This window comes from Phlebotomus papatasi, chromosome 1 (genome assembly GCF_024763615.1).
Source record: "Phlebotomus papatasi isolate M1 chromosome 1, Ppap_2.1, whole genome shotgun sequence".
Taxonomy (NCBI): Eukaryota; Metazoa; Arthropoda; class Insecta; order Diptera; family Psychodidae; genus Phlebotomus; species Phlebotomus papatasi.
Window position 1 is genome coordinate 75,415,875 of NC_077222.1, and position 25,418 is coordinate 75,441,292.

Below are 25,418 nucleotides of genomic sequence, written 5' to 3' on the forward strand. Positions count from 1 at the left end.
GTTCAAACAATACCTTATCAGTCTGTTCTTTTCCATGCACCAACTCCAAGAGAGTTTTTGAGTTGCATGATTATCCATCATCATCAACTCATCGAGAAAATAGTTCAATTGCTCTCTGCAGAAAACAAACGATTCATAAGGACCAAAAAAAAGATCTAAAATTCATTTTGATCTTTATTATTTTCTCCATCAAATATGCAAACTGCAAACATGATAAATCAAATAATATATATATCCAGAAACCTATATTTTGTCTAAGAGCTTAGTAGTGCAGATTCCAGCAAATCTTCCACATTTCAATATCATGGAGTTTCTCTTGTGGGAAGAAAATACGTTTTGATGAAAAATTTATTCGTTTTATTTTAAAGAGACTTTTAGTAGTAAGCTCTTCGTGGATTATTCTGCAAAAAAAACAACGAAAAGGATAGACATTTAGGCAGAGTTCTTGGAGAGTCTTTAGCGAGTTTTCGCTTGTGAAACTTATAAATTATACAGCAATTTACACGATATACCGACGTTTTTTTTTATCTCAAATCGACGGAAGAATTTACCTCATCGAAATATAAACATGCATTTGCCTAAGAAACTGACTGTGAAATAAACAGCATATAGAACAATTTCTTTAACTTTTTCCAGTCCTTAAGATATCTAGCAAGCCAATTTCAATCAATCTTACTTTTTTTTCTTCAAAGTTTAGGTCCCCAATGCGATTTTTTTTGATTCAAAAGACCTTAGTAATTAGCCTTCGAAAATTTTGCATAGTTCCGGAAGAATAAAAAAAATATAAACTACGTTTGGATTACAAAGGTTTCATACACTTAAACCTCTTCTTAAAGAGTTATAGAATAAAATTATTTATATTTGGTTTTGAACATATCTAATGAAAAATACAGATTAAAAGTACTTCGACGTCTCATAATATAAGTCGAACGTCGAACAACTCAATTTTTTACAAAATTCGTTTTATTCGTTTTTTGGATACTTCTTTATACGCTGTAGCTTCCCTGTGAATATTATACTTAAAAGATAATTATTTTCAAAGTTAGGGGAATGTAAGCATGGTTCGCACAGAGTGAACCTTCAAACAACGCAAATTTTCTCCTTGTTTACAAAGAGCTAGTTCGTCATTTCTTAAGCATAAGATAGATAATTATTAAGGTCATGAGACGAGATGAAAAATGGTAAGTCAGCTCTTTGAAAACAAAGAGAAAATTCACATCGTTTGAAGGTTCATTCTGTTCGAACATGCCTACATTCCCCTATAGGGGTATGTTGGCATGATTCGCACAGAGTGAACCTTCAAACAACGCACTTTTTCTCTTTGTTTGCAAAGAGCTAGTTCGTCATTTCTTAGCCATAAGATAGATAATTATTAACCTCATGAAACGATATGAGAAATGGTAAGTCAGCTCTTTGCAAACAAAGAGAAAATTCGCATCGTTTGAAGGTTCACTCTATACGAACCATGCCTACATTCCCCTATAGAGATTTTAAATCTCATAAATCCTATTCTCCGCATGTAAAATGTCAGCTTAAAATTGCTCTTCTGTAAAATTTGCCTACTGAAAGTTATTCGTTTCTTATTCTGATCGGTCTATTTGTAAATTATGTGAGATTTTTAACAATCTCTCCTTCTATAATCCTAACAAAATCTCATGTCCTCCGATTGAGCTCAAACTTTTCCCAAATTTATGTTTCACCACTTCTTTATCACGAATATATGGGTGGCTTATTCACTTTCCCCAAACTTTTGAATTTGTATCCAAACTGAGTTTTCTCATATTAAGAATCCACACCTACAATAATTTCATCAAGGCTTCTCTGTCCGTTTTATTGAATTAGGGCATACTCTGTAGAATTGACAAAATCTGCTGCTCCGGAAGAAACATTTTCAATTCATTCACAACTTGTAGCATAAGTCTAGACGATTTTCGATATTTTATTTCTTGGCAATTGATAGGGGGAAGTGGAGCACATTTGAATTGGGACACCTTTAAAATCGGGCATTCTTTTCCTATTTTTAAATGAAACTGAGCCTTACCATGTCGTAATTTAGCTTCGCAAATGGTTTGTAGGGCTAAATTATATCATAAAGAGCAATATTTTTTTCTCATATCTTAGTCATGTTTCTGTGCATTTTTAAAATTTATATTTGTATTTGTGTATTTAAAATTTTCCATTTTTAAAATGTTATTGGCTGAGACATGGATTTACGTGATAGGTGGCTTAAAATTAAAAGCAGATAACAAAAAAGAAGATGAAAATATTTCAATAAGTGTTGAAGCTCAAATTCTATCATTTTTTCAACTGAAAATTAAATTTTACGACCATTACCATTTGAAATTTGAACTCATTTTTTAAGAGTTTGTAAGATACGACAAATTGCTTAAGAAAATTATGAGCTTGGTTCTCTTCGTGGAACCGCTACATTAAGACTTTCATTTGATTCTTCGCCATACTTTTTTTTATTTCCGAAATTCTCAATGGTGGTTCATTTAATTTTTTTTTTGTTATTATGTTTATCAATTCACTGAACGTATTTACAATGCAAATGACACCAGAAAAATCTGAAGTTGACCGGTCTCAAACTTGGGCCCTCAGAAACCTCAGAATCACAGAGATAAGTGCTTTGTTCGCTCTTTCACAGAGGATCCACGATAATTGCTCACTGTATAATCATCAGATTAGATTGACAATATCTCGCTAAAAAATGGCATACTCCCTCTTTATTTTCATAAATTGCGAGATTATTAGAACAATTTGTGATATTTCTAGTTAAAAGTAGATTATTCAGAGCTCAATTTGTAGAAAAAATAATTCTAAACTTTAAAACTAAAGCTCTACCTAAATATCTCAATGTAGCATTGGAACATACAAGTGATCTACTGCTTTTCATTGGAAGGGATACAACTTAGGGGGAAATGGGGCACCTATGAAAGTGGAGTACCTTTGAAATTGAGATTTCTCTCCTACGTTTAAGTGGAACTGAGCCATATCATAATGTAATTTAGTTTCTCAATCTGTGCAGCTAATTTAAACCACGATAAGGCTCAATTTTATTTAAAAATTGGTAAAAAATCCCAATTTCAAAGGTACCCCACTTTCAAAGGTGCCTAACTTCCCTCTAATGAGCTTTTCTGGATTACAAAGCCAAAAGAATAATTTTTTTGTTATTGCTCAAATCAGTAGACAAACTCTTTATGAAAATACCACAAAATTTCAAAAGCTAATTCGAAGTATTTTCCAAGATACAGAGACGAATCAAAAGCGAGCACTTAGGCGAAGATAAATAAAAAATAAAAAAAAAACGTTTTATCCGCTTTTCATTTTTACGATTTTTTTATGAATTAGCGGGAAAATAACAATATTTTTTACTTAATAAAATCAACTAGGGTTCAGAATTAAATTCTCTTTTACAACTAAAGCAATAACAATCTATTTTTTTTTCATTTTTTGCATGCAAAAACCAAAATTTTGTCCCAAAATGCATTTTTTATAAAGTACTCTGAAAATAACTTCTGTTTACACGATTTCCTTCGGTCTTTAATAATAATAAATATTTTTTTACTGCTCGAATTCAAATAGAGAGCAGTTTGTTATGTAATCGACTTTTTTTTCAACTTGATGCCGTTCTAGAGCTTAAACGGTAAGAGGGATCAACTTCCGGTCTTCGATGACCCCCAATAAAAAAAATGATATCTCTAGACGTTTTTTCTCCCCCCCCCTCTTCCAACCCTTCCAAAACCATGTTTTTTGGTTTTTCTCGAAAACAGCTCCTACGAATTCTTTTATTTTTGTACATATATATTTTGGAGGTAATCCAGACGAACATTTCGCCCAAACATACCTATTCCATAAAAAAATCGCCATCTTGAATTTCTGAAGGATTTTTTTTACCCTTTGTGGGTGTATTTTTTACCCCATTTGGATAAATTTGGATTTTTTTTGAAAGGTCTTGAAATTACCAATCCGATTGCATCGGTCGCAATCGGTAATGAATCAGTTAAGTGCCCGTAAATGACCAATCTTTATTAAATATTCTTTTTTTCTGTCGGTAAATTTGTTACCCATCTAGAAGCGACACGGTAAGAGATACGAATTTCCGATCTTCGGAGGACTCCCCCGTAAGTCGACCCAAGGTACATTATTATGACTTTCATTTCCCCCCCTCCCCTTTCAAAACCGTATTCTTTTTTTTAGTTTTTCTCAAATACGGCTTATTTCGTCCAAACATCACTGGTAAAAATGAAAGGATCGCCGATGATCCTTTGAAAGGATCACTGTTTTGACACCTATTTATCTCCGGAATAAACGAATAAAAACAAAGAAAAAATTATCTTTGGTGTTCGCTCGGTTCACTCAGACGAGAGAAATATTATAAGAAAGAGTAATAAATTTACGATAAAACATAATCTACCGTGATAAATATGCAAACAAAATTTCAAAAGATTCAAGTGAACCTTTCAGAGGATCAAATATGATCCATTTTTGTTGAAAATGGTCAATTTGACCCTTTTATTTTTACCAGTGATACCTATGACCTAAAAAACCCAAGAAGCAAAATAGCTGCCTTATAGAACCAAGTATTAAACAAGTCTTTTAGTGCACTTTTAAAAGACTTAAAGTGCGAATTTTCTGTTGAAATTCCTATAGAAGCTCTTAAGATCCTTAAGAGTGCGCCACTTATAGTAATCTCAGTGATGGAACCAAGAGCGTTATAAGCAAATAGAAAGTTTTTTGGTTCTATAGTGTCTTACTTAAGGAATTCTACAAGACTATATTAAGAAAAAATTGCTTCTTGGGAAATCTACATAAAAAAATTGAAGTTTTGATTGTCAAAGTATAACTGGTCTTGAAATCAGTAATGAATCAGTTAAATATCCGTGTGCTTACATTTTTTGTTTGTCCATAGGCTTGTGACTCATGCCAAAACATTTCAAATGATTATTCTTTGCAAATTTTTGATTTTGAAGTGTTTTTGTGATTTAAAAATCAATTTGATCTCTAGTAGATTTGTAAGCACCAAAAGATCATGCGAAAAACTAATTCATGGAGAGCTCGTGAGTTCGAGCATTCCGCAAAGATGAGATGCTTTGCCATCTCTTTTAATAATAAGAAAAATAAATAATTTCATTTTCATTTCTCTTTTATTATCTGTGACTGCCGCCTCAGTTAACCCCTTTTTAGGGACAAGAAGATTTTCACAAACCGAAATTCAAATTTATCCATTTCGATCAACAAGAACAGTTTACTCGACGCGATTCTTTATCCCAAAATTTAACTCACAATCGAATTTTCACGCATTCCGGGTTGCGAGCACCCCGAATTGAATGTATTTCGATGTCGCCTGTAAATAATCTCAGCTACCATAAGCTCAAATGGGCTTATCACTGGTTAAATGCTTCAAACCTAGTCTTGATAATTTGATCCGTAACTCATTTATAATCTGGATAAAATATGTTTAAAATTCTATGTAACCCCATACTCCCCTATCAAATACCAGAATCCCATAAAATTCTCAATGGATGACATTCCGCTGATTTAATAGCGATTGTTCAATAACTCAGATCCACGAAGAATTTTTAGACGGTATATGTCCTCATTTTTTCCCATCAAATCAATTTCTCGGCAATAATTTTGCAAAACAAAAAAGAAAGATTTTAGAGAGGTAACAAAAAAAATAACTCACCAACGGATTTGGGCGAAATCGATATGCCAACATCATTCGACGTCTATATGCTTCATACTCATTTTCTTCCTCTGGTGGAGTTGCATTGGAATTTGCTCCTAATCCCTGATTAATTTCTCTTTGAGATGCTCTACGGAAAATTATGCAAATTGTTAGAGGAAATAATTAAAATAACTATTATTGAATAAAATAGAAAACTAACTTATTAATTGGATCGACAATTCCTGTGCGACCTTCAGCTCCAAGACCAGTACCCTCCTTCCAACCCAATTTCTGGAGCATTTGGAAACCTGAGAAGATTCAATGGTAAGCAAAAAAAATTTTGAAGAAATTCTCAATGTTACTCACCAATATTATCTTCCTTCAATTTGTACTCCTTGTAATCACTCATATCTGGTTCACGGTTGTTCTTCTTTGCATTATATTTCTCCATGAATTTGCGAAGTTCCTCTGGTGGTAGGAAATCACCAATGTGATGACGTCCCTCGGACTGTTTTGTAAGGGCTTCTGCCCAGGCTTTAGTGGCATCCATTTCGGCCATTCTCAACTTATGTTCCCACGTACCCCCCGTGATATCCTCATCCGAATCATATTCATACTTAAATTGACCTTTCTTGGCCAGTCGATCTATCTCCTGGCGTTTCTTCAACATATCCTGGTAGAGAAGGTTGATTTTATAGTGATCTTCTGCCTTTTTCCAGTCCTCCTCACTGAGATTTGTTGTTCCAAAATTTTGCAAGGCATACTGCAAGAGAGCTGGATTATTTCTGTTCACCGTAGACAGAGTGGGCTTACTGGGATTCTCGGGTACAGTGGTTGATATCTTCGGATCATCAACCTTTTCACCCCAGCGACTACGCTTACGCCTTCTTGAGGCACCCGATGATTCGCCCTTCATGTCATCGGACTTACTGGATGAGCGAAAATCTCGCATATCCGCTGGCCTTCCACCCTGACCACTCTGTTCGGATTCTGTGGAATCTGTATCATCGTAATTCACAGCACTACGACGCTTCATATTATTGAAGCTTCTCTCCTTCATCTCCCGCCGATACTCTGTATCCGAATCATGAGCATCTTCTTCATCATCCTGATGCTTAAACATCTCCGTAAAACGTCTATGATACTCAAGATATTCCTCAGCCTGTTCCTCTCTGGCACGCTCATTGAGCGCTTCCTCGTCTTCTTCGTATTCGGCGTTGCAAACTTCTTCCGGATCGTACTTTTCAGATTCTCTAAACACCTCCTTCATTCGCCTCGAGCGCAAATCAACCACCTTCCGCCTATAATTCTGGTATGCTTCCGACTGTGTGTCGAAGAGAAACCTGCACACAATAACAATCAATTTGCTTGTCTCTCAATCTCCTATTTTTCTCTTTTCTCTTATCTGCCTCTTTTTCTCTCTCTCTCTCTTTCTCTCCCTTGTAACTAATTTTTTTGCCAAAAAAAAAAATTATCCTAAAAAAAATCTTATATTTTACTATCCAAAATAGTCAAAATGACTATTATATGGCCCAAGGACTCATTTTTTCTGCCACATCTATCTTTTTTCTTTCATAATAATTCCTATTTTTATCTCCTTATTTATTGCTTATGGCAACTCTCTATTGATTTTCATTAAGCTCACAATTTGTTTTTTTTTTATGCATTATTCTAACTACTGAAAGCATAATGGAATATATCAATGTTTTCTTCTTTTCAATACAGAAAGACAAGAAAATTATTTTTTTTTTCATAATTTACACATTCACTCCGTCCACTCCACATTCTTGTAGTGGTTATACAGAGAAAAGTAATTTAATTAATTTGCAGTGTAAATTCAATATAAGTTGATAATTTATTAGTCTGTTAATTTTAGTGCAAAAAAAAGGACAAAACATTCATACATACAATCCCAAGAGGATTTTTCGCATTTGCATAATTTCTTTTTTGCCAAAAGCAATTTCAAATGACAATTAATTAGCAAAGATAGACACAAATTCAATTCACTGTGAGCTAACAAATTAATTGTTGCAATTAATTTTGTCCAAACAAATGCATCAATCAAACACAATTTAAATTTCTGTGATGGAAATGTATTAAATTGCAAAAAGTGGCAGTAAAATTGAATCAAATATTAGAAAATTCGTGTAAAAGAGAAAAGTTTTTTAAAGCTTCAATGAACACTTTCTTAATACTAAAAATTAAGAAAAAACAAAAATAAAAATACACACAAAACACCTTGGAGTTGTTATATAGTTATGCAAAAGAAACATTAAGCAATACATAATTATAAATCAGCATAATTCAGGTTATCTCCATGGTATTTTGGTTATTTTTCTTTATACAAATTTATCATTCTCTAGTTCAGTGTTTTTCAAACTAATTTCCTAGATAATACTTTTAGTTTTTAATAATTCTTTAAGATTAGGTTTTTAGAAAAACTATTATGCAAGATCAAATGGTTAAACAATTTTTTTAAATCTATTTACCATGTTTTTCTAATTATTTAAACAAAAAATAGTTCTTTCGGGAAGACCTGGGCAATTGATACTGTAAGTTTTTCAGATCATAATTATGTGGGAACAAAATACTTTGTATTTTTTACCTATTAAAAGTCAAGTGATTACCGATTTTTTCTATAAACACCAAATAAAATTATTAGTTTATAACTACATTAGTTGAAAAATAATTAATAATTTTAGAGTACTATCAGTTAATTATTAGTTTTATTCAACCTTAATTTCGCAAAATTTTTATTCTTTAAAGATACTCTTTTAGAACTGGATTTAAAGCTACTATCTATTATAATAATAATGAAAATATTAATTTTCTACTAAATTTTGTTTCCGAGAGTTAAATTATATACTAAGTTTGTGGCACCATTTAGTGCCATGTTTCATTTAAAGTCACTTTAAAAAAAATGTTTTTTTTTCGTTAATATTACAGTATTTTAGAATTTCAAACAATAATAATGATAGGGGAGACTGGGGCAAAAAGTCACAAATCGAAAAATTAAAAATTCAATATCTTCCAAGGTAAAAAAGATAGCGGCTCAATTTTTTTTCTATAGATAGCCTCTATAGACCTTCGTCAATGTAGTAAATTTCTTAGAATTCGAACAAGGAATTTAGAAAATAAAAAATATCAAAATTTTTAGCCCTATTTTTGAAATATTTTCCCTGCAGAAGATAACAATTATTACCTACTTATTTTCCAAAGTTGATGCACTGGTGAATATTTTCTAAATAATTTGGATTTTTTGAATACGAATCCGCTATCTATTTTAGAATTTCACAAAAGTTCTTTGTTCCAGAAATCCTTTTATTAAAAATGGCCAATTGTGATAAAAAGTAACAAAGGGTATAGAGCAAAAAGTAACAAAAAAGGGAAGCAATTTCTGATGTGTCACGGCGAAAAGAAACGTCATTATCATGTTTCGCCGCTTGTTGTTTGCATTGGTCAAACGATTTGCAGTCTTTTCTGTGTTTTTTCTAAAATAGCTTGAAAAGCGCTTTTCTCGTTTTTTTCACTTTTCTAGCAGAGAAAACGGCGTTTTACAAAGGTGTAGAAGTGTAGATGAATAAATTTTCTATGAAAATATATCCTCTAGCTATTTTTTCAAATTTACGGAAGCCTGTAATGAAGCGAATCAAAATATGATAATACCCCATGTCTGGTACTATTTGCCCCAGTATTTTTGAGAATAATCACAAAATTACCTTTTAGAAATTGGCTCGATAAACGTATTTCCTTACAAAATAGAGGAAAATTACTTTCACAAAGTTGTAGAGCGGTAAATTTCCTATAAAACTGCGATAATTAGAAATTTTTAAAGCGCTCGAGTAGCTTGTAAAAAAATAAAATATCCGTTTTGTGACTTTTTGCCCCAGTCTCCCCTATTATCGATAAAGCTATATTATCTGATGATGTGAATGTCGACTTTTCACGACTTTTACGCATTGTTGGGTCATTCATTGTGACATTCCTAAAAGAATGTGATGGTTGATAAATCTATATTAGTTACAGGAAGTGCAGCTATCGTTTAATTTTTTCAGAATCCACAATCGATAGTACCGAAAATAAATTATTATCATGACACCCCAGGTTTCAACGTGTGAAATTTTTAATATTTTTAAATTATATTAAAAATTAAAATTTCAAATATCGTACTTTTATCTGCTCAAATTTTTTAACCCTCTAACGGTGTTTTCTTTAATATGCGAAAAAAAAGTTCTAAAACAATGTTTTCTAGGATAATTATGATCCAATAAAGTCGAAAAAACCATCCATTCTTCATTATCTCTTTTAGTTTAGGCGCTAGGTGAGAAAATATAAAAAAATTTGAAACTCTTTTTGCTTCTAAAATTCAAATTTTTAGTTTTTTCAAATTTTTTAATTAAAATATTCAAAGTAGAATGACATATCTTTCAGTAAAAAATAAATTTATTTTAGTCAGATAACTTTAAATCGGTATTTTTATGGAAATTGTAAATGAGTATTTTTGCACTAATATTTTTTATTGCTTTTTCTTTGAACTGTTACACAAAACTGGGAATAGCAACAAAACGAAGAGTCAAAATGAGTTCAAACTTTCAAGAGATGTTTATAAGACTATTACCGAGGACACTATAGCACTTTTAAATAAATAAAACCTTTATTGTCGCTGTAAATGTGATTTTTGTAAAGACCGCCTGGAGGCGGTCTTACCCGTTAGAGGGTTAATGAAACAATTTATTTTATTGAGTTGAATTACGCTACTTTTGCTTTCAGACGCGTGAAGCGGTCCTCAGGCTAAAGAGGTTTAGTCCGGTTCCCGAACGTTTGGATTTTTCAAACAAATAACAATTGCAGTGATTTTTCAAGATACATTAAGCCAATTGTTATAAAATATGCAATCCTAAGAATTTTCTAAAATTTCTGAAAATTATACTTTAGACAAATTCTTACGCATTTGCAAATAAAAATATAAAAGATTTTCCAAACTGCCCAAATCTCCCCTATTAGATAAAAATCAGGCATAAGAAAAATTTAAAAGAAAATTTTTACCAGTCTTTTTTTGAGAATTTGAAAAACACTGATTTGGTCAAACTACTGTAACAAATTCAAAGAAAGAGAAAAAGAAACTGAAGTAACATTTTTGTTTTCAAAATCAAAACTAATCAAAACAAGACAGAAATTGTAATTAACTAAGATATAGAATGATCTCTTCATTTCTTAAATATCTTTTCTCAGTAATAATATAATTTTTGTTAAAAATATATATTTTTTTTAATTTTTTTTTTGCAGAGGCTGTAAAAGAGGAATAGACTGTAAGTCGTCATTACCACAGTGATGAATGAACATCATTTTTTCGTGAACGTATTTTATCTTCATAGGCATCGCCATTTTCGGCTACCATTACGACTAACGTGTCAATGGTTGTCGGAATAATTTCATTGTCTGAAAAAACTACATAAAAAATATCACCAAATGTGAACACAAATAATTTTCACAGAAATATCATTAATGTATAAAATTCAAATGGATGAAATTTGTCAGTAAATCAAAAAATGTGTAAATGATGTTGAATGAGTGAAGCTGGAATGAAAAGAACTTTTCATCCTGCTCCACTCCATCAAAATTTTGATTTATCTGTTGAAAATGGACTATTTCAGTAGGCTCACCTTTTGGGAAGTGCGTTGGTGGCGGAGGTGGTGGAGCTGTGGCAAATTCAGGCACTTTAATGGCATCCAGATTGAGCGTAGGTTTGGGAATTGCGTTCAAATCGAGCGCTTTGGGTGCAGGAATTTCATTGAGGACAAGAGGAGCTGGTGGAGGAATTGTGTGAAGGAGAGGTGGTGGATAGGCAGGAGGTGCTACAGGACCTGGCGGTGGAGTGGAGAGCATAACGCGTGGAGGAGGAATGTTGGGATTATAGAAGGGTGATGAGGGCTTTGTTGTGCTTGGGGATGTTTGTGGGGGTTTGGGAGGGAAACTAGGCGGTACTGGAGGTGGAACTTGCATGGAAAATGAATGAGATTGGATATTGGGAGTTGTAACTGGATGTTTTTGAGCCATTTCACGACGTTCTTGAGTCACAGCCTGACTCTGCATCAATGCATATTCACTCTTATAGACAGAATCCTTGTGCATATTTTCGCACAATTCTTCGCTGTTGGCAGAAAAGGAGAATAATTTTATCATTTAATAATTAACATTTAGAGAATTTTAATAAATTCCGCGTACCCTTCAAATGCCATGGAATCTTCAGAATTTGTTGAATTTTTGCGATTGCTATCTGACTGAGTCTCCAGGGATTCATTCGTCCCCATCGTGTCACTCATAGCGGTCGTGACATTTGCCGCTTGCGTGATCTTTTTGAAATTCTCGAGGAAGGAGCCATCATTATTGAATGAATTTCGAGGAGTGGCAGGAGTGGCAGATGTACTGAAAATGTCCACAGAGACCAATTTACTCTGAATTATTGAGGAGTACAAGAAACAAAAACCCATTTTCATCAATATTTACCTTGTCGCCGTATTGCCCTCATTGGTGGCTGCCGCAATTGCCTTGGCCAATTCAGCCGTGCGCTGCTTCTCAATCAATTCTCTTTTCTTCTTGGCAATTATTTCTTCTTGCTTCGACATCTGAGCCACCCGATCATTGCGAGTTGTTGTTGTGAAACGAGGGCCACTACCCTTCACAACTTTCTTCTCCATTTTCACAACTATTTTATGACCCAAATCTTTTTCACTACTCAAATCTTTTCAGCACTAATTCATACCATTACTCTTGTACACTAATTTTATCTTTAAAATCTACTGCATTTGCTGCAAAAGAAAATGAAAAATCTTCACTTTTTTTCACTGAATAAATTTTATAGGTTAGGTATCCGTCAAAAAAATATCGATTAAATTAGGTAAAAATCGATATATCGTTTTTTTTATTTTGTTTCACCAAGAAAATTACAGTAGAGTCTTCTAAATTCGAACGCTCGGGGGGTATTTTTGACATTTCTCACCTCCCAAATTCGAACGATTTTTTCAAAACTAACGAAATTTGTGTGAAATTAAATTGTACTTTGAATCAAAATCTCGTACTTTCTCGCAAGTTTCATTGATAACATACTTCCTTTTCATTTTATACGATAATAATGTATGTAAACATTCAGGAAGAAGCACATAAATATGATTTCCATTCACCGAGAATACGAATTTTCCAACATAACCTCACAATTGCCATTTTGAATCCAAACGGCGTTCGAATTTGAGAGATTCAGATTTGAGAGACTCTACTGTATGCAAATTTTTCTAGTTGTTTAAAATGCTCATTTGTAGCCACAAAAAAGATATATTTCTATACACAACAACTGAGGAAAGTATAAAAAATTAATTATTGTATACTTTGAAGCAAGAGATTGTGTAAATTCAATTAAATTTCCTTGAGAAAATGCGGAGTGAAATTTTTTCCCAACACTTTATACGCGACGCACTGCACTGGCTACAGCGCCTCTGGTTTTCAATAGAGAAATTGCAGCGCCGGAGAGATAGGCGGGATTGTACATTAACCTCAAAATTGGGAATAAAAATGGTTGATTCAGTGCAGTGCAGTCAGTGGTGTGAATTCTAGACAGAAACACAAAAAATTCTCATTGGGTTTGGACAAAACTGCAGCATATATGAATCCTCAACTTCATTCTCAATGGTAAGTCATACTTATTTACACTTTTCCAAAGACTTTTATTCCTTTTTCTTTAATTTGCGATTGAGCATCAAATCAGTGAATACATTGTGTTGAATTTTGCGGTGTTGATTTAAGTACTTTAGTTTCTCAAAAACCCTCCCACAATCATCACACTTGTAGGATGGAATAGTTTCACCATCGTGAATTGTTAGGTGCTTCTGTAGGGATGTATCACAAATGAATTTCCATCCGCAAATTGTACATATAAAGGATTTTCTGATGGTTCCGGAATGCTGGAGACGCTCGTGCTTTTTCAGGGATTGTCTGAAGGTGAATTTTTTCTGACATACATAGCACTTGTACTTGTCGTCTCTCTCAGACTTTGGAATATGCTTCCTCAGGTGCTCAGTTAATTGATGGCGTGTCCTAAATCTCTTCTGGCAAGTACTGCATTCGAAAGGTGTAAAACCCGTGTGGGTCTTCATGTGATGTCGTAAAGCAGACAATTGTACAGTAAATTTTCCACAAACTTCGCATTGAAAAGGTGACAAGGGTTTCGGTTTATCAGAATGATGCGCTTTATGGTGAAAGTAGATTTTGGGATAGGTTGAAAAAGTTTCCGGACAGTAGGCACAGGAGTAGGTGTTCCCAACTTTAGGCTCATTATTGCTGCAATCGTGTCTCCTTTTGTAAATTCTGCTACAAAAAGGGCACTTTTTTTTACCATCCTCTTCAGATTTTGATATTCCTTCGGCAATGTTTTTCCTTGCACCCCTATAATTCCTTTTCTTTTCCGCTTTTCTCAGATGTTTCTTCATGTGCAGTACAAGATGACACTTTTTAGATACTTTGATTTTACATAATGCACATTCATATAATTTATCAGCATTTACATCCATTTCTTTTGATTGCTTGCTACTTTTCGTGTCATCTTCCTTTATTTTCGATGATCCAATACCACAATCAAGATAATCTGCCACAGCAACAAAATTAGTAGAAAAATTGGATGTATCTTCAATTGACTCTTCAGCCTCTTCCTTGATACTATCACTTTGTGGCCTATTTCCACTATCATTTCCTTGGGATCCTACTTTATTTTCATTGTGAATCTCAACGGAATTCCCTTCATCTTTTATCTGAATATTGATTCTCAGGATCAAGAATAGTTGATTTTTTATGGAAAAATATTCTGTAATATTTTCCGAGCATATTTCACACTTTGGCATGGTACTTTCATGCTGAATAACTTCACTATGTATTTCTGCAATTCTTTTGCATAAATTCCGTATGAAATTGCATTGAATTAGTGGATTTTGTCGGATTTCCATTATAAAAAGAAATTTTGTACTACGGAGTCGAAAATGACAGCACTATAATGTTGATGTTGTTGATGAATTCCAGTTTCTTCCATTGAGATTACAGTGCCCGCTCTTTGATTTGGATCAGATGTTATATGCATTATTTGGATGATGACAATTTCATTTAAAATTATTCATTTCAATTTAATTTATTTTTATCTATATTTGTCTCCTTCGCCCTTCCCCATACGGCTTTTGCTGTCTTGAAAATTGACCCTGTCGTGCTGGACAATTACGTGTATCCATCGCGAAACCTCTACACTCTACAGTCTACCTTCAACCTACAACTTATATAGGGGAAAATGCCCTTCAAGAGGTAACTAATAAGCAATCCGGTTCCCTAATATCATATGAGGCGCTCAGAGCAAAAAAAAATAGGTGTGATTAGAAGGAATCACACCTAACTCTAAGTCGTATGCATTTCCCTATTAAAATAGCGTTTTTTTGCTCTGAACTCCTCATATATGGGTGGGTTTCCAGAGTTCACTATAGGTTTCCTGAAAAGATGTATGAGGTTTCTCAGGTGCCCTGAAAAAGACATGGGTTCTTGTGTTTCCCGTGAGTTCTCAGAAAAAATGTTTGGTTTCTCCGTGAGTTCCTGGAAAAATTATGGGATTCCCGAATTCCTTGAGTTGCCAGATTCCATGAAAAATGAATGGGTTCGCCGTGAGTTACTTGAAAATATGTATAGGTCCCCCGGATTTCCCGTGAGTTTATATAAAATATATGTGGGTTCTCCGAGTTCCCCGTGAACTCCCAGAAAAACGTGGGTTCCCTCGATGGGCCAGATGGGCTCGAGTTCCCCTAAATGAGTACCCCTTTATGTCCATGCTTCGTACGATCCCAAGCTTCGTAATGACTAACTTTTTTCTGTGTTTCTCAATAAATATGACTCATCGCACCCATATTTTCAGAACTAAGGGAATGTGCCCAGTTTTTAAAATATATTGCGGAGTCACATTTACCCAGAAACATAGAAAAATTTTAGTCTTTACGAAGCTTGGATTCGTACGAAGCATGGGCGCTTTTCCCTAAACAAACTGTCCAGTCGAAAATTTCTAGAAAAGAAAACTTTGAATTTGATCAATTTTTTGGTGTTTTGGTTCTTAGTTTTATAAAAAGGGATCCCGAAATAATGCATACCATTAGAAGATAAATGTGAAATCGTTTTCTTTTACAAAAAAATCCTAAATGTGTGCAATATTTTGGCGTAAATTTGAAATACGTAACTTATTAACAGTTGGAGCTGAAAAGAATAAGAACAATAGTGGGGCCAACAATATTTTGCATATATTACGGCATTCCAGTAACTTATTCGAAAGAAATCTCCCGGACACACTCAGTCCCGGCATTATGCACCTGGCGAGATTGTCTACATACAATTATGCAAGTTTGCCTACTTTTGGGAATCAATTTATGAAATCATTTTTAAATACGCATGAATGTATAGTATTTTGTGAGAATTTTCGGAGAATTTGAAGACACTATGCTTATTTTTCAGTATAAAACTTTAATTTCTTTTATTAAGGTAAAAATTTTTAAATATTCTAACCATTCTAACGATTTATTGATGATGGCCAAAGAGTACTGTTTGTTGATGAATTTCTTTTGAACAGTTGAAACTTTTGCTCTAACTACTTTTACTCCACGCGAGTTCTACGGCCGATTCATTCAAAAGAAATCGCCTGCGGGTAAAAGTGGTACAAGTTGGACCAATGGTACAATTTGGAAAGGGCTTTTTTCTTGATAAATTTAGTATACTTCATTTTTATTTGTATATTTTTAATGGTTTAGTTTTATAATTTGGTTCCTTGTGTTTAAAAACAAATTTTGTACTGTATTTATCAAGAAAAAAGCCATGTCCAACTTGTACCGACGAATTGTCCAAATTGTAACACTATGTCCAACTTAATATCACTTTACCCTGTACAAATCTTCTTGATGCATAAAACCATTTCGCGCATTTTTTTCGGTCTCGAAAATGTGCGAAATCGTGGGACTGCGTGTATGCGATTTCTGTATGCATAAAATAAAGACATTGTGCACGATTTTCTTCACTCGGTATTTAAGGTTTTTAATATCAGAGGCTCTTTAATAGCAGTCCCGGATTATTCCCGTTTTCCGCGTAAAATGACTTTATGCACCAATCGCATCAATACAAGTTTTTACCTAACAAATGGATTAAAAAAAAAACAAAGAATTCTCTAATATTTTTTAATTAATCTTTCTTTAAATTTTTATTCTAAATCTCGTTGAACAAGATCAAAAGTCCTTCGAAGCGAAAATGTAATTTTGTCTCCCAATTATCCAAATGAGAGTCGGCCTCTGAGCCGGCAGTCAGCGGCACTGTAATTTCCAACTCTCTTCCAGGAACACCCACCGAAAAATATATAGATACATTTTCTCCATAGAGATTTTACAATTTTATTCTTTCTGTTTTTTGGGTTTAGGATTGAGCATCAAATCTGTAAAAATGTTATGTTGTATTTTGCGGTGTTGATTTAAATATTTAATTTTGTCAAATATCCTTCCACATTCTTCACATTTGTGAGCACGGGGAGCTTTTCCATCATGAGTTGCTCGATGCTTCTGCAAAGATGTTTCACTGATGAATTTCCCTCCACAAATGGTACATGGGTAGAATTTTCTATTATCCGTATGTTGAAGTAGGTTGTGCTTTTTCAGAGATTGTCTAAATGCAAATTTTTTCTGACAAACTTCACATTTATATTTATCATCTCTCTCAGACTTTGGAATGTGCTTCCGTTGGTGCTCTACTAATTGGGGACGGGTCCGAAAGCCTTTTTGGCAAACACTGCAAGTGAATGGGGTCTCCCCCGTGTGGGTCTTCATGTGACGCCTCAGTGCAGTCAAGCGCAGAGCAAAGGTCCCACAGACGTCGCATTGGAAGGGTGAAAGAGGTTTTGGTTGCTCTGGATGATTAGTCTTGTGATGAAGATACATCTTTGGGTAAGTTGAAAATGCTTCCGGACAGTAGGCGCAGGAAAAAATATTAGATACTTTCGGTTCAACCAAACGGCATTCATGGCGTTTTTTGTAGACTCTATGACAAAAAGGACATTTTTGTTTGCCTTCTAGGAATGTAGAACTATTTGAAGAATTTTTCACACGTTTTTTGCTATTTTTTCCATGCTTTCTAAGATGTGTTTTCATATGCAGAGCAACATGGCACTTCCTTGAGACTTTTACTTTGCATAATGCACATTCATATAGTTTCGCGGCTTCATTTTCAATTCTTTTTTTCTCGGATGGTTTTATATTCCAGGGATCGGGTCTTGTTGGAAGTTTATTAATACCTTTATGTTTACTGCTGCATTCAGTGTTATCAACATAATCATCCACACCAACAAAATTGCTTGAAAAGTGAGTTGAATCTTCGTTTGAGTTCTCAGCATCTTCCTCTTTAACAAAATCAAGTGAACCAGAGTTTAGAACATCTTTTGATTCTAATGTGTAGATTGGTTGTTCCTCGATCAGGATGCGTTCATCTTTAAGGCGAAAATTAATCTTTACGATGAGAAAGAGTTGATTCTTGATAAAGGAATATTCATTTGTGTTTTCTGAACAAATTTCACATTTTGGCACCAAATTCTCATGTCCAATAACTTCATTATGGATGTCTGTAACTCTTTTGCACAAATTCTGTATGAAATTGCACTGATTAAGCGGTTTATGATGTGTGATTTCCATTGTGAAAAATGTTTTTTTTGTTGATGTGTGACAACAACCATCAATTTTTTGACCACCCTGAAGAGACTACTGAAGAAAAATGAGCTTATTTTAAAAGAGCACCAAAAATTTATAGTATCTTCAGGGTGGTCAATTTTTGTTGTGCTTTGCTTCTACCAGTAAAATTTCTCGCATTCATCTCTAGGAAATGAAGAACAAATTTTCAATTTAAAATTAAATATTTTTATTACATAGATTATAAGTATATATTTTTAGGGCATTAGATTAGAATTAGAATTATTTCTTCTTTTTAGGTTTAGGATTAGTTCTAAGCATCAAATCTGTATAGATGTTGTGTCGAATTTTTCTGTGATGATTGAAGTATTTCAATTTTTCAAAAATCCTTCCACACTGATCACATTTGTGAGCCCGCGGAGCTTCACCATCATGGGTCGTTTGATGTTTCTGAAGAGAGGTCGAACTGATGAATTTTCCCCCACATATCGTACAGGGAAAGAGTGTTCTATTGTTGGTATGTTGATGATTTTTGTGCTTTTTCAATGATTGTCTGAATGTAAATTTTTTCTGACAAATTTCGCACTTGTACTTGTCGTCTCGTTCTGCCTTTGGAATGTGCTTTCGCTGGTGTTCCGTCAGCTTCTGACAAGTGCGAAATTTCTTTTTGCACTGATCACATTCAAATGGAGCATAATCCGTATGTACTAGCATATGACGCTTGAGAGCATACAAACGCAATGCAAAAGCTCCACAGATATCACATTGGAAAGGCGACAAGGGTTTAGGCTTATCCGAATGATGTGTCTTATGGTGAACATATATCTTAGGATAAGTGCTAAATGTTTCCGGACAGTAAGCACAGGAAAAAATTGTTGGTGCTTTAGGTTCTACCAATCTGCATTCGTGCTTTCTCTTAAAGATCCTATTGCAGAAAGGACACTTCTGTTTATCTTTATCATCAGTTAAAGAATTATTCTTCCTAGAAGATGCCTTAGTCTTCAGAGTATTGTTATCTCTACAATGGGATTTCATGTGCATAACAAGATTGCATTTCTTTTTGAATTTCTTCTCACAGTATTCACATTGATACTTTATTGTTGATGTTGAGCTGCTGTCCAAGCTTTCGGGTTCGGAAACATGCTTTCGTTCTGCTTTTGTTTTACTTCTTACATGATCACTAATGCCTGAAGTCACACTTTGTGTCTTGTTTGTTGTCCTTGGACTTGTTTTAAACAGTCCAGCCTTCTGAATATCATTAATAGGAGCTGGATCTGTGAATTCCTCAAAATTATCCTTATCATCATCGGAAAACTCAGGTAAATCTTCTTGGGCATCTTTTGTTTCCTCCTTGGATATTTGAAAATTGTCACTATCAAAAATTCTCACAAATTCTGATTTATTTACATTCTCTTCTTCGCGAGGGGTCTCATCTTTAAGCTGGAGATTGATCTTTACGATGAGGAATAGTTGATTCTTGATGAATGAAAATTCATTGGTGTTTTGTGAACAAATTACACATTCCGGAAAAGAATTTTCATGCTTCACAGCTTCATTGTGAATTTCAGATACTCTTTCACACAAATTTCTGATGAAATTGCATTGTTTCAATATATTTCCTTCAATTTCCATTCTGAAGACCAGAGAAAACATACAATTGACAACACCAAAATCAACATAAATTTTTTAGGCTATCTCGCTTCCAGAAAATCATACACTTCAACATTCCAGGCAAAAAGAGCGGGAATTACAAATCCACAAGACAATCTTGAGCTTTTATAATTCTTTTTTATTTTATAGAATTTAATAGGAAGCCTATTCGTATTTTTTTTTAATTCATCGTGTTGATCTAAAATCTTATTTTCCAAGAAGTTATTGGGCTGTGTATTGAGATTTACGATTTTCTCTCTGGCTTTTTCTTAGTTTTTGAATTTAACATTAGATCTGTAAAAATGTTGTGCCTAATTTTGCGGTGATGATTAAAATACTTCAATTTATCGAAATATCTGCCACATTCGTCACATTTATGGGCCCGTGGTGCTTCTCCTTCATGAATGGCCTGATGTTTGACTAAAGATTGTTCACATACGAACTTTAATCCGCAGAAAGTGCATAGATGGTCCTTCCTATCGGTAGCATGTTGAAAACGTTTGTGATTTGTCAAAGATGATCTGGATACATATCTTTTTCCACAAAGATCACATTTAAATTTATCATCCCTCTCCGATTTTGGTACATGTCTCCTTTGATGGGCTACTAATTCTCTCTTTGTATGATATTTCTTTTCACAGTTATTGCACTTAAAAGGACGAATATCCGTGTGACTGAGCATATGACGCCTCAAATCACAGACTCGTGTTGCAAAAGATCCGCAAATTTCACATTGATAAGGTGAAAGAGGACGTGGTTTTTCTGGATGCTGTGACTTATGGTGAGTTAGAATTTTTCCAAATGTTGTAAATACCTCGGGACAGTAAGAACAGGTGAAGGTACTCGATGTCTTCATCCCACCCCAACTACATTCATGATTCCTTTTGTAGATTCTATTGCAAAAAGGACATTGTTTTTTGTCCATTACCTCATTTTCTTTTGTTATATTTTTCTTGCTTCCTTTTCTCTTGAGATGAGATTTTACATGCAACACCAATCCATTTTTTCTTGCTACTTTAAGTCCACACAATTCACATTCATACCTTTTGCTAATTTCCTGATTCTTGATTTTTCGTGATTTCTCTTGATTTTTATTGCTAATGAAGTTTGATTTATCATTTGCATTAGATGCATTTCTTTCTAAAGTTTTATCACTGCTTTCTTCAGAATAATCTTCAATAGAAACCAAAGGTGAAAAAAACTTTGTATCGTCATCTTCTGTATCGCTAACTTCTTCCTTTGCTATGTCATATTGACTATCATGAAGGGTGTTCTCAGTAGCTCCAGGGATTTCAGATTTCTTCTCATGTTCAATATCTGTAGGACCTGTAGGATGAACTTCATTCTTAAGGTCCAAGTGTATTTTCATAATAAGAAAAAGTTGGTTTTTAATGAAGAAAAAATTATTTGAGCACTCTGAACATATTTCACATTTGGGAAATGAATTTTCATGTTCAATAACTTCATTGTGTATATCTGCAATCCTTGTGCAAAGATTCCTTATAAAATTACACCGATTTAGGGGATTTTCTATTTGCATTTTGCAAAAGAGGCTGACAGATTTTGTCCTGTTATTTGTTTATGTTTTTAACCTTTCCAACTGCTAGAATTGGAAAATTTATTGAAAATTCTCAGTGTTTCCAATAGAAACGATTTTGAAATAATTATATAATTAAAGTTAAAGGTTCCATCACACCTTTTACGGTGCTATCACACTAGGATTTTTCACGTTTTAATTTTAAATTCAATTGAGCATTAAGATTTCTAGAATTACTTGAAATTTCTCACAGCCAGGAGCCAGGACAGGACACACATTTTGCAAGAAATTTGCTCAATTTTAAATAGTTTCTCGAAATTTTTGATTGTGAATTACTCCGGAAAATGTGTGATAGTACTTAAAATGTCTAATAAGTTACTTATCTGTAATTCAGATGGACCATCAAGTCCAGAAGAAAGGGTTGTGGGCAAAGAGGCTCACGAAGCCGAGTCTTGTTGAAAATCTGTACACTGTGAGAGAAATCCGAAAAAGTTAAAATAACATTCCGGAAATTTTTTTTTACCCTGCAGTATTGATCCGAAAACGGTGTAAATATTACCCTTTTTAGGTGTATTAGGGGTTAAAGTTACCCTTTTTCATGTTAATTTTACCCTTAAAAACTGTAAAATTAACACTAAAAAAATGTTGATATATTTTTACTCCTAAAAAATGTTAAAGTTATGAGGACAAAACGTTAATCGCACCCTCGTCTTTTTTCTCAGTGTATGAATATGAAGTCATACAAACTGGAGATTTCTAGGCACAGTAATTTCCTTCGAATGGCTTTGGAGGAACTTAGCTATTACTTCCGATACTGAAACTTCATTCCCATACAAGTTTATCACTAAATCACTGTAGGGTCGAATGAACACCTCATCGACAAGGAACCCCTATTGACACTTTTGTCAAAATGTTGAAATTTATTTAATGTATCTAATAATAAAATTAAGTAATATGGCGTTTTTTGATTAATCTACGTTTTTCGCGATAAATACAAGTGTTAAAATTTCATATTTTAAATTGTACAGTGTAGGGTGTCAATAGGTCCTGACACGAGTTCTTAAAGTGTCAATATGTGTTCCTTTCACCCTATATCTTATTTTTTGGTGAGTAAATAAATTTTATAAGAACAATTTGGTTCAAAAGGCTATTTGTTTAACTGCAATAAAATTGAAATTAATGAGCAATTTTAACATTTTAATTTGCTAAATTCAAATTCATTTGAGCAACCACATTTGTGCTATTTTGCCATGTTTAAGCGTGTTTTTGTGTAACAAGTATAAATTTATATTAGGAAACAAATGTAAATCTGTCAATTCAAATGATTTTTAATGCAAAATAACGCATAGGAACAATTCATCTGAAAATTAGGGTGGAATCATCACTTATGGACATTATACACTTAAGCAAAATCTTTACCTTAAACATATTTCGAAGAATTGCAAGATTGTTAATCACATCATAAACTCATAATTTTATAATTTTTCTAAATCTGTTTTGGGTAAGAACTGAAGGTTTTTACACGCTGTCCATAAGTGTATAACGTCCATAAGTGATAACTCCACCCTAATTTGGATTTACAAATTGAAAAAATCTTAGTGTGATAGCACGGTTAGATCAGGAAAATTTCACAAAGTCAAAATTCTTATCCCTTTCTTTCTTAAAAGGTTTGCATAAATCTATCCCACTCTTTTGGTCTCTAAATTGCACTGAACTAAATTTAATTTGGTGTGATGTTCAAAAGAAGAAGTGTATGAAAGAGTAGGATAAACATATTCAAAGCATTTAATAAAGGGACATGAATTTTGATTTCACGAAATTTTACCGATCTAAAAGGTATGCCGGAGACATTTATTCTCAATTTTCAAAATGAGCTTTTGATTTTCAGAATTCTTGAGCTAGAATTTTTGGTTATGTAGGCCTAAACCTCGAATGTTTTCATATAAAAGAGAAATTTTCTAATTAGAATTCAAAGCAAGATTTATTTTTTTAATTTATTTTACCAAAATATTCCAGAAAATTTTTAAACTTGATTTAGATTTTTGGAAGATGTTTTCGTGTCCGTTTAAATTTTGTGAATTTCAGCTTCAAAAGTAACTTTCTAGAAAATAATAATTTTTAAAAGTAGCAAAATAAATACTTGCTCTCTGGCAATTATTATAACAACTTTATTTTAATTCATTTTCTTGGCCTTTTGCCTTCTTTTTCGTTTTAGGCCTCAACATCAATTCGGTATATTTTTTGTGATCTTTCTTCCTATGTCTATTCATATCTCCGAGTTTTTTGAATCTCCTACCGCAGTCCTCACACTTGTGCTCTCGTTGAGCTTCTCCTTCATGAACTGGAAGATGTTTCTTTAAAGAGATTTCCTTTAGGAATTTCCTCTGGCAAACACTACAGCTGAAGGTCTCTCGTTTAGTGTGTTTAAGCAATTTATGGGTTTTCAGTGTTGTTGAAGAATGATATTGTTTTTGACAAATTTCACATTTATATTTATCATCTCTCTCTGCCTTTGGTATATGAATTCGTTGGTGATCCTTTAGTTTTTGCCTAGTTCGGAATTTCTTTTTACATGTTTCACATTCAAATGGGGCATAATCAGTATGAAACATCATATGTCGTTGTAGGGCATATGAACGTATGGCAAAAGCTCCACAAATCTCACATTGGTAGGGTGATAGAGGTTTTGGTTTGTCTGGATGATGGATTTTGTGGTGCATATAAATTTTTGGATAGAAAGTAAAAGTTTCCGGACAGTAGGAACATGAAAATGTATTGCGAACGTGTTTTTGTCCTAAAAGCTTACATTCATGTACCTTCTTGTAAATTGCTTTGCATAGTGAACATTTTTTCTTGCCTTGTTTTTTCCATTTTGGATAAAATTTTCCATTTCTTACTTCATCAAGATGTTGCTTTGGCATGTGCAATTTCATGTGCTGGGCAAGATTAGCCTTCAAGGATACTCTAATATGACAATGTGCACACTCATATGGTTTATTTATGGCATCTCCTTCCTTAGATGATTTAGGGGCATTTTCAGTCTCAGAAACGTGTTTTATATCTATTTTGTCTGGATCATCTTCTATTGTGATAGGATTTTCAGCGTCAGATGACGAAGATGATTCAAATACATTTGACTCTGCTGTTAAAATATTTTTGAATCCATGTTCTTCCTCCTCCTCTTCTTTAATACTTTTGCAATCATCAACTTCCAAAGTATAATTATTTTTGTTAGTAAATTTATCATTGATTTGTTCCTTGTTAGAGTTTTCATCATTTTTAGTCCAGATGGTGACAGAATCCCCGCTCATGATGAGATAGAGCTGGTTCTTGATGAAGGAAATTGCTTTACTGTTTTCTGAACAAATTTCACAATTTTTGATAGAACTCTCATGATCGATTATATTTCCATAAAGTTTTGTAATCACTTGGTACAAATTTTGTACAAAATCGCAACGAAATGAATTTTCTGTGATATCCATTGCAAAATATGAAAACATAAACAAAAACAAACTTTGAGGTTATTGATATCAAATTCTTTAAAAAAAACTACTAGAAATTGGAAAGCTCTTGGAAGATCCTGGAATATCACGTGCATTATTTTTAATTTTATCAAAAATACTCGTTTTCTTTCACTAAAATCTAAAAGCAGTTATTTAAAATAATTCACTACACAAACAATTGATTCGTTTTCTTTATTATGTACTGTATCAGATGGCTTATGGCTTACCAATTCAATTCAATTTATATATTTCTCCTCAATTAATGCTTGGTTGCGTTAGCCGCCGACTTACAACACCGATATCATTAAGTAAACCGCAGAAACCTTGAATCA

At 33.5% G+C, this 25,418-nt stretch overlaps 7 protein-coding genes across 7 annotated transcripts in view; 1 reads left to right on the forward strand and 6 right to left on the reverse strand.

The window, feature by feature from the left end:
- Positions 1-161: 161 nt before the first annotated feature.
- On the reverse strand, positions 162-13,158 carry LOC129802951 (SURP and G-patch domain-containing protein 1). The gene is made up of 9 exons (XM_055849204.1): positions 13,054-13,158; positions 12,179-12,480; positions 11,897-12,097; positions 11,335-11,822; positions 10,996-11,119; positions 6,038-7,014; positions 5,892-5,979; positions 5,690-5,819; positions 162-401 (listed from the first exon to the last, which is right to left on the reverse strand). Exons 2-9 carry the CDS (start codon positions 12,367-12,369, stop codon positions 375-377), a joined length of 2,226 nt encoding a protein of 741 aa, XP_055705179.1. The 5' UTR covers positions 12,370-12,480; positions 13,054-13,158; the 3' UTR covers positions 162-374.
- A 207-nt stretch (positions 13,159-13,365) lies between these two features.
- Positions 13,366-14,701, reverse strand: LOC129803123 (zinc finger protein 37-like). Its single transcript, XM_055849477.1, has one exon. It carries the CDS (start codon positions 14,659-14,661, stop codon positions 13,390-13,392), a length of 1,272 nt encoding a protein of 423 aa, XP_055705452.1. The 5' UTR covers positions 14,662-14,701; the 3' UTR covers positions 13,366-13,389.
- Positions 14,702-16,891: 2,190 nt separating this feature from the next.
- On the reverse strand, positions 16,892-18,464 carry LOC129803113 (zinc finger protein 267-like). Its single transcript, XM_055849467.1, has one exon. It carries the CDS (start codon positions 18,400-18,402, stop codon positions 17,116-17,118), a length of 1,287 nt encoding a protein of 428 aa, XP_055705442.1. The 5' UTR covers positions 18,403-18,464; the 3' UTR covers positions 16,892-17,115.
- Positions 18,465-18,601: 137 nt separating this feature from the next.
- Positions 18,602-20,090, reverse strand: LOC129803089 (zinc finger protein 652-like). Its single transcript, XM_055849430.1, has one exon. The coding sequence runs from the start codon at positions 20,047-20,049 to the stop codon at positions 18,679-18,681; it is 1,371 nt and encodes a 456-aa protein (XP_055705405.1). The 5' UTR covers positions 20,050-20,090; the 3' UTR covers positions 18,602-18,678.
- Positions 20,091-20,164: 74 nt separating this feature from the next.
- LOC129803106 (zinc finger protein 836-like) lies at positions 20,165-21,642 on the reverse strand. The gene has a single exon (XM_055849455.1). It carries the CDS (start codon positions 21,584-21,586, stop codon positions 20,291-20,293), a length of 1,296 nt encoding a protein of 431 aa, XP_055705430.1. The 5' UTR covers positions 21,587-21,642; the 3' UTR covers positions 20,165-20,290.
- Positions 20,771-25,418, forward strand: part of LOC129803043 (pinin) — a 28,992-nt gene continuing 24,344 nt past the window's right edge. Inside the window, exon 1 of the mRNA XM_055849399.1 lies at positions 20,771-20,827. The gene's annotated coding sequence lies outside the window, so the exon portion shown is untranslated. The remainder of the gene's footprint in view (positions 20,828-25,418) is intronic.
- On the reverse strand, positions 23,538-25,107 carry LOC129803099 (zinc finger protein 675-like). Its single transcript, XM_055849443.1, has one exon. It carries the CDS (start codon positions 25,081-25,083, stop codon positions 23,752-23,754), a length of 1,332 nt encoding a protein of 443 aa, XP_055705418.1. The 5' UTR covers positions 25,084-25,107; the 3' UTR covers positions 23,538-23,751.

Excerpts from the sequence above, each read along its gene's own strand:
- LOC129802951 (XM_055849204.1), bottom strand. The coding sequence starts at position 12,369 with ATGGAGAAGAAAGTTGTGAAGGGTAGTGGCCCTCGTTTCACAACAACA. Across the intron at positions 11,120-11,334 it reads ACCAACGCACTTCCCAAAAG|TTTTTTCAGACAATGAAATT; the intron begins GTGAGCCTACTG and ends TTTTTTATGTAG. Across the intron at positions 7,015-10,995 it reads GATGTTCATTCATCACTGTG|GTTTCTCTTCGACACACAGT; the intron begins GTAATGACGACT and ends TATTGTGTGCAG.
- LOC129803123 (XM_055849477.1), bottom strand. The coding sequence starts at position 14,661 with ATGGAAATCCGACAAAATCCACTAATTCAATGCAATTTCATACGGAAT.
- LOC129803113 (XM_055849467.1), bottom strand. The coding sequence starts at position 18,402 with ATGGAAATCACACATCATAAACCGCTTAATCAGTGCAATTTCATACAG.
- LOC129803089 (XM_055849430.1), bottom strand. The coding sequence starts at position 20,049 with ATGTTTTCTCTGGTCTTCAGAATGGAAATTGAAGGAAATATATTGAAA.
- LOC129803106 (XM_055849455.1), bottom strand. The coding sequence starts at position 21,586 with ATGCAAATAGAAAATCCCCTAAATCGGTGTAATTTTATAAGGAATCTT.
- LOC129803099 (XM_055849443.1), bottom strand. The coding sequence starts at position 25,083 with ATGTTTTCATATTTTGCAATGGATATCACAGAAAATTCATTTCGTTGC.